The sequence below is a fragment of the Orycteropus afer genome, unplaced genomic scaffold (assembly GCF_000298275.1).
Source record: "Orycteropus afer afer isolate SDZICR_OR568_19922 unplaced genomic scaffold, OryAfe1.0 scaffold00468, whole genome shotgun sequence".
NCBI lineage: Eukaryota > Metazoa > Chordata > Mammalia > Tubulidentata > Orycteropodidae > Orycteropus > Orycteropus afer.
The window spans coordinates 866853-875386 of NW_006922055.1; the positions used below are offsets into that span (position 1 = coordinate 866853).

The 8534-nt window shown below is 37.0% G+C and overlaps 1 protein-coding gene across 1 annotated transcript in view; it reads left to right on the plus strand.

The window, feature by feature from the left end:
* Positions 1 to 7533, plus strand: part of TMEM18 (transmembrane protein 18) — a 13201-nt gene extending 5668 nt beyond the window's left edge. Inside the window, exons 3-5 of the mRNA XM_007954632.1 lie at positions 2940 to 2994; positions 7241 to 7334; positions 7438 to 7533. Coding sequence (XP_007952823.1) covers positions 2940 to 2994; positions 7241 to 7334; positions 7438 to 7533 — 245 coding nt within the window. The remainder of the gene's footprint in view (positions 1 to 2939; positions 2995 to 7240; positions 7335 to 7437) is intronic.
* The last annotated feature ends 1001 nt before the right edge of the window (positions 7534 to 8534 follow it).

Below are 8534 nucleotides of genomic sequence, written 5' to 3' on the forward strand. Positions count from 1 at the left end.
CAGTTGCTCATAGCAAATTCCACCTTGGAGTTTACAAAGACTTATGGGTAGAAAAGCCACAGAAAGTAATTTACTATACCACATTTCCTATGTTCAGTAGTTAGAAATATACTTGGATAAAAATGTGGAGTACAACCTAAAAAGGCTACATTGAGGCTTTTCTTTTGATGTTGTAGATACTAGGGTGTTACTAGGAGCGCTGGTAGCGTAGTGCCTAAGACACTTGACTGAAAACCAGAAGGCTAGTACTTCGAACCCACTAGCTACTCCTCGGAAGGAAGATGGGGCAATCTACTTCCGTAGTGATACCACCTCGGAAACCCAAGGAGGAGTCGCTATGAGTCAGGTCCAACTCGAAGGCAGCTAGCAACAACAACAACAGGGTGTTACTGGAGATTTTTGCACGGTAGTTTCATAAACAGCAACTTCTCTAATCTTAAATAAGAGTAGTCATCTGGCTGTATATAAAGTGGGAAATCTGAATGAGATTATTTTAGAAGTACAGGGGTAAATTAGGACAGTTTACAAACAAAGTACTAAACAAATATGGGATGCATATAGGTTCCTATTTTCATTTGTTAATACAAAACTATCAAGTATGTGTTAAAGGGTACTAGAGATACAGTGGTAAAACAGATGTGGCTAGAGTTAAGTGGGAGATGTCAACATTCATTCATATGATTAAATGCATTATTATAAACTAACATCCACTGTCATAGAGTCGATTCCGACACATAGCAACCCCCATTGGGTTTCCAAGGCTATAAATCTTTATGGAAGTAGATTGCACTATCTTCCTTCCACTGATTGGCTGGTGGGTTTGAACCACTGATCCTGGTTAGCAGCCAAATGCCTTATGTACTGTACCACCAGACACTAATATCAAGAGCACAATGAAAGATTATGATTTGCTTAAATTGCTGCAATAAAATTTCAACTGAAGTCTAGAGGACCTATAGGAATTAGCTAGGCAATAAGTATGTGGCATGAGGAGTTAATAGAATAAATGAGAACACCGGTGGAGCAATGGTTAAGGCATTTGGCTGCCAACCAAAAGGTTTGAACTCACCAGACTCTTCACAGGAGAAGGATGAGACAGTTGGCTTCTGTAAAGGTTTACAATGCTGGAAACTCTGTGGGCCAGTTCATTTTGTCCTATAGGGTCACTTTGAGTATGAATCAATTTCATGGCAGTGGGTTTGGGTTTTTTTGGGGGGGTGGGGAGTGGATCTTAAGGGTTAGGAATTAGTTTTCCCATTTTTACACACACAAAGAAGAAGATGTTAACTAACTTCCCCAAGATCATACAGCTGGTAAAAGGTATAGTCAGGGTTCAAACTCAGGCTGACCTATTGTGCCTACTACAAACCAAACCCACTGTCACTGAGTCAATTCTGACTCACAGTGACCCTATAGGACAGGGTAGAACTGTTCCATAGGGGTTCCAAGGCTATAAATCGTTATGGAAGCAGATAGCCTTGTCTTTCTCCCATGGAGCAGCTGGCGAGTTCAAACTGCTAACATTTTGATTAGCAGCCAAATGTTTTGATCACTACACCACCAGAGATCTGACCTACTCCAGAGTTCTCTATTAGTTTCTTAGGCCTGCCTAAACAAAATGCCACAAACTGAGTGGCTTATAAGGACGGAAACGTATAGTATCAGTTCTCTGCTTTATAGGAGCTCTGGTAGCGTAGTGACTAAGGCATTTGACTGCTAACCAGAAAGCTTACAGTTCAAACCCACCAATCACTTCTCAGAAGGAAGATTGTGCAATCTACTTCTGTAGTGATACTGCCTCGGAAAGTCAAGGAGGGGTCGCTGTGAGTCGGAGACGACTCAACAGAACATAACAACAACAACAACCATCAGCACTAACAATAACATTATTGGCTCTGGTTATTAGTACCTTTATAAATCCAATCTTTGTGTTTAGAGCTTGGAAACATTACAGATGTAATATAAAAATACCATTGTCGTTGACTTGATCCTGAGTCATAGAAACCCTGTAGGACAGAGTAGAACTGCCCCATAGAGTTTCCGAGGCTATAACCTTAAGGAAGCATGACTTGACGGCACATAACAACAACAATGAGGGTTAAATTTTATTTGAAGGATTATTCAAATAAAACCCATAAAAAGCTTTCAGTAAGTGTTAGCTGCTGTAATTACTGTTGTTCTTGTTTAAGTTTGTCATCCTCTCCATTCCCTTGTTTCCAATACTCCTAGGTGCTTTTCTATTCAGTTCCTTATGAAAGTCTCAGTAATAATTGCCCATTGTACAAATATTTGCGGATGAAAGTAGGTAATTTTAACCACTTGGTCTTACAGCTCTTCAAATTCTGCTACATGGTATTATATGTGATTAAACTCTTACTTGTATTATATAGGAAATGGCATTTTAGGCAAATCCTACTACATGGTAAACGCTTGACTTCAAGGTGGAGGACTCGGGTTCCAGTTATGACTCTGCTCCTGCTAAATAACTTTACAAGACCAACATTATCAAAATGTTAACTTACATTGATGTTGATTTTCTTTTCTGTTAGATATGTGTGGTCTATTAAAAAAAAAAAAAAAACTCCCTACCGTTGAGTCAGATTGGCCTCTTAACGACCCCTCCTTGGGTTTCTGAGGCAATATTACTTCAGAAGTAGATTGCTCAGTCTTCCTTTTGAGGATTGGCTGGTGGGTTTGAACTGCCAACTTTCTGGTTTGCAGTCACATGTCTTAAGCACTACACCACCAGACATTCCCTATGTGCTTTATTTTTATAATTTTATACTTTTTACTTTGCATTATATCTAGAATTGAAATTGTATTTCTCATCACATTTTTGCTATTGTCTTATATTTGTATTAAATATTTTGTTATGAATACATGATATTTTTTCTAATCAAGTAGTCATTTAAATTTTAACAGTTTCTGTCTTTTTTCAGTAATTTTAGTCTGTTGTGCTGAATATATTAATGAAGTAGCTGCAATGAACTGGAGGTAAAACCTATTTTCTTTTCATTATGACTGTATTTTAATCGATACCTTTCACAATAGTATTGTCACAAAGAAATATTCCATACAGATCATAGGACTCAAAAAGGAAATACAAGGTATTAAATAAATGAAGCCAAGTTAAAATTAAAGCAATTTTGTGTTGATAGGCTTTACCTTTGAGAAACAACTTGTTAACTTTTGTTTTCTGTATTTCTTGACTAAATGACTCCAGCTGTACTGTGCTGTTTGATATAGTTAATGGCAGAAGTATGAAAGCATATAATGGGCTGTTTAAAGTAATTTTAATTGCAGAGAAAGTGACACTTTAGAGAGAACTCAATCAACGTTATGGTTAAAGCAGAAAGTAATGCTGCTTTCAAATCCCACTGTCCTCACTGAAAACTTGCCATATGCAAATCTCCTCTTTCTCAGGAATATCAATTTACAATCCCACTGCTTTTTCTAGGAGCTCTGGTAGCATAGTGCCTAAGGCACTTGATTGCTAACCAGAAGGCTGGCGGTTCAAACCCACCAGCCACTCCTCCGAAGGAAGGTTGGGCAATCTACGTCTGTAGTGATACTGCCTCGGAAACCCAAGGAGGGGTTGCTATGAGTCGGTTCCGACTCAATGGCACATAACAATAACACCGGTTTTTCTTGGATGTGTAAGTTCCAGGGTAACTTACTTCTTCCCTTCTTGAAGATTTCAGTTCTAGCATACTGTTACTCTTTACAGCACAGCTTTTATCATTTTGTTAATAAGTCCCATATCCATGTATTCACGTCTTCTAATACTGTGGACTTTTGCTTCTTTGGCCTGTTTCTCAGATGATCACATCTTCTACTCCCATGGTTATACACTGTCTTAGACCTTCCTGTCATCTGCTTTATAATCTCAATTTTAATTTTTTTCTTTCTTTTTTTTTTTAATTTTTATTGTGATGTGGGTACAAATTTACAAAGCAGATTTATTTTACACACCATAGTTCATGCACATTTGGTTTCATGCTGATTATAGTGTCCAACCATAAAATGCTCTCCTGCCATCTCCTCCCTGTGGCCATCCCTTCCCTGTGCCCTTCTTATCTATTCATTCTTGTCTTTACAGCTTTCCCTCTATGCAGACACTTCCCTTCTGACTTTATCTACCACCTTTTTCCAGCTTACTTCCTCTAACACTCTGGTTAACTCCCATCAATGTTCTGCCCACTAGTATCCATAGCCTACAGAGCACATTTTTTGTCCCTTCTTATAATCTTTTCAGTTATCATCCAGTACATACATATATGTATATTATACATACGTATATGTATATAAGTATATGTGTGTGTGTGTGTATATATATTTATATAATGTATATCTTTTCACTTGTATTTCACTGTATATCTTTATAATTAGTCTTTTGTATACACCTTCAACTTCCTCTTACCCATCTCTCACTTTCTCCTACTTGAGAATATCAAAACCCTACCTTGGTTAAATTTAATCTGCCTGCTCAGGTGATGATGGGAGCTCTGGTAGCATAGTGCCTAAGGCACTTGACTGCTAACCAGAAGGCTGGTGCTTCAAACCTACCAGCCACTCCTTGGATGGAAGGTTGGGCAATCTACTTCCCTAGTGATACTGCCTCGGAAACCCAAGGAGGGGTCACTATGAGTCAGGGCAGACACCATGGCACGTAACAACAACAACAACATTCAGGTGATACTTTTTGCAGCTGAAAAACCTGTATTTCTCTAGTAGAGGTTTGTATATAAGGACCCACAGGCCAGCTCTGCCCCACTTACTGTCTTTTATGGCCTGTGAACTATAAATGGTTTTAATATTTTTAAATGTTTAAAAAAATAAAATTTCCTTTTAGGAAGAAAGAGATGAGAATACTGTCTCTTGGCCCACAAAGCCTGAATATTCTCTGGCTTTTACAGAAAAGCGTTTACTGACCACTGACCTTGATCATTTGTTTAGAAATTGTCCTAAGTGACTATTTAAATTTTGTCTCTCAAACTTCCAGCAGATCAAGAGCATACATGTCCCACCTATTTGCATTTATGTTCATGTATTCTATCTTTTCCCTTGTTAGGCTGATCTGACTTCATATCCAACCTTAGCGTGTCTCCTTGTGCACACGGTCCTATCTGCTCTTGCATATTCTGGGACATGGCTACAGCATTTAACCATTTCTCTCCCTTGCATTATTAATGTCTCTCTCTGCAAAATCATCCCTGTTAGCATAAAGACATACTTTAGTTTCTCATCTTAAAAAGATCTACTTATCCAATTCCTCTCCAGCTACTGGGTCAATATTTCAGGACCTCTCTACAGTAAGCCTTCAAAGATTATCTTCCTGTTTTTGCTTGAACCCATTCCAGTCAAGCTTTTGTAATTGATTTAAAAAACAAACAAACAAACAAAAAACTTTGTCGGTGACACTTATGATCTCAATATTGCTAAATTCAATGTTAATTATCAATTCATACTTTATTTGATTTATCTTTCTATATGTGTATGCATTTCTCCAGAGCTGTTCTCCTAAATCGTTCTCCATCTTTGTAGATTACTTCCTCTGGCAGTTTCTCAGGCCAAAGATCTTACATATCACATTTTGAAAATAACCTGTTACACATTCTACAGGAAATCTTGTTCTTGCCTCTACCTTTAAAATAGCTCAGGACCCAAGCCATTTCCCACAACCTTCATTGCTACCAGCCTAGCTTATATTTTTCTTAACAGTGGATTATAATAGCAGCCTCCTAAATAGTCTCCCTACTTCCGCTCTTGTTCCACCCTCCTTCAGACATTCTAATCTAGGCAGGGAGTGTCAGGTCATAACACTCTTACTTTTGAACCATAGGATAAGTTTCTGTTTTATTCAGAGTACAGGCAGAGTCTTAAAGTGGCTGCAGAGCCTCATGGGCCTGGCTTCTTTCTACTTCCTCTCATCTTATCTATTAGCATCCCTCTTACTCTGCCATTGCCACTCAGGCCACACTGCTGTATTCTGATATTTTCATGGCTCACTCTTATATGCTTCTAGTTGTCATTCAACTGTCATAAAGCCTTCCTTGATGAATCTTTTAAAATATAGGGCTCCATACATAGAGAAAAATATTTTTCTCTATAATATAATCATAGCTTGTTGTTGTTTGTTACCATGCAGTTGATTCCAACTACCTGTTTCAGTTGATTACCTCTTAGTTGGCAGACTCTCCGCTTCCACCCTACTAGATGTAAATTTTAAGCAGGAATTTTTATCTTTTCTGTTCACTGCCATATCTGCAGTGTTTGAGGCTGGTGCATAGTAAGTATTCAATAACTATTTGTTACTGAGTTAATGAATTGTTGCACATACTGTAACTATTGTTAGCATAGTTGCTATGCTGGTTAAGGAGAAGCTAACACCTTAATACAAATCCTATCTTTACCGTTTACTTGCTCTGTACCTTTGGGTAAGTTGAAATCATTTAACCTTTCTGAGTCTCACATTCCTGTCCTATAAACAGATATACTTATTGTTGTTGCTATGTGCCGTCGAGTCAGACCCGACTTATAGTGACCGCTCCTTGGGTTTCCGAGGCAGTATCACTACAGAGGTAGCTTGCCCCATCTTCCTTCCGAGGAGTGGCTGGTGGGTTTGAACCGCCATCCTTCTGGTTAGCAGTCAAGTGCCTTAGGCACTATGCTACCAGAGCTCCCTGATATACTAACTTAATAAAGTGAAAAATAAGATAAAAGTACCTGGCATAGTACCTGTCTTAAAGTAGATGTAGAGTAAATGCAGCTATTATCATTTATAAAATGTGTTGTAATTGGTACTGTGTAGATTTAAGAATTTCAAACAATATATCATATCACAGTTAATGTCAAAATCTCTGTTAACCCACAGGAGCTTATTATGTGTAAGTATTTATATTGCCTAAAACAAAGTATCATTAGATTAATTACTTTTACTTCTATTATCTTCTCTCTACTAACAGGCTTTCTTAATCATTAGATCTAGTGTATTTTCTTCAAAATGAATTTCACATTTTGGATAAAGAATTAGAAATTACAAAATATCTGAGGAGTGCAATAAGTGATGGGGATGGAGTCCAAAACCAAACTTACTGCCATTGAGTTGAATTCTGACATAGTGAGTTTTTAACTGATGTGAGGTCTCCAAAACTTTATGTTAATAGAGAAATTCACTACGGGCATTTATTTTGTTATACCAAGTAATAATTTTCCTTTTTTTTTTTTTAACTTAAAACAGGTTATTTTCAAAATATCAATATTTTGATTCAAAGGGAATGTTCATATCTATAGTATTTTCAACACCACTGTTGTTCAATGCCATGATCATCGTGGTATGTATATTATCAGCATTTTACATTTTAGTTTTCCTTATATATATACATATGTACACAAATTTTTTTCAATTCTAAACTGCCTCAAAATGTTTATTTTTAGATTATGTGGATACAAAAGACTTTAAATGTAATGACTGACCTGAAGAATTTACAAGAGAAAAGAAAAGAAAAGAAAAGGAGAAGAAAAGAAGAATAATGTTGTAATAATTACTTTGAAGACTGTGTTATTTTTCCCCCATCATTGCCATTTCCAATAATAAAGTACACGTTAGAGGAATAACATTTGAAAAAATGATAGACATTTGTTGTAATATCCATGGTAATGGAACACACACTAAAATTGGTTTCTAAAGCAAACATTAACCTACTATAAGTTAGGAAGTTCATTAAACCTGGATCTGTATTTAGAATGTTTGGGTGTTTCTAGTTAAACTACATACATATTCTTTATGCAGAGCCCTTCATTATTTGGTACGTAATTCACTTCATTTATGTAATTAGTACATATTAATTATAAAGTCTTAAAGTCAGTATAAAAATATTAAATAATAAATAATGACATACTACTTTTGGCACCTTTACCTTTTCATCATACGTTTTCTAGTATATAGCAGAATTTTTCCCCCTAGTGGACATTTGGCAATATCTTCAGACATTTTTACTGTCATGACTTGAGAGTTGCTACTGGCGTCTAGTGGGTACACTCCAGGAATGCTGCTGAACATCGTACAATGCACAGGATAGTGCCCACAACAATGAATTATCCAGACCAAAATATCAACATTGCCAATTAAGAAACCTTTATAAAAAGACCTTTGAAGCAAGGTTTTGAAAAAACATATTACATCTCAATTTAATACACTAATACCGATGAGACTTTCATGGGTTGTTGAGTCAATTTTGACTCCTTGTGACCCTATGGGAGAGGGTAGAACTGCCTATAGGGTTTCCTAGACTATAAATCTTTACATGAGCAGGTCTTTTCTCCCATGGAGCAACTAGCAGGTTCAAACTGCTGACATTTTGTTTAGCAGCTCAGCTATTACCCTTATACCACCAGGACTCCTTATCCTTTTTAGAACAGATCTCTCTAAACATTTCCACAGGCTGTTCTCTTCTGTAATGGGAAGTCTAGTGGTATGGTGCCTAAGGCATTTGACTGCTAACCAGAAGGCTGGCAGTTCAAACCTATTAGCC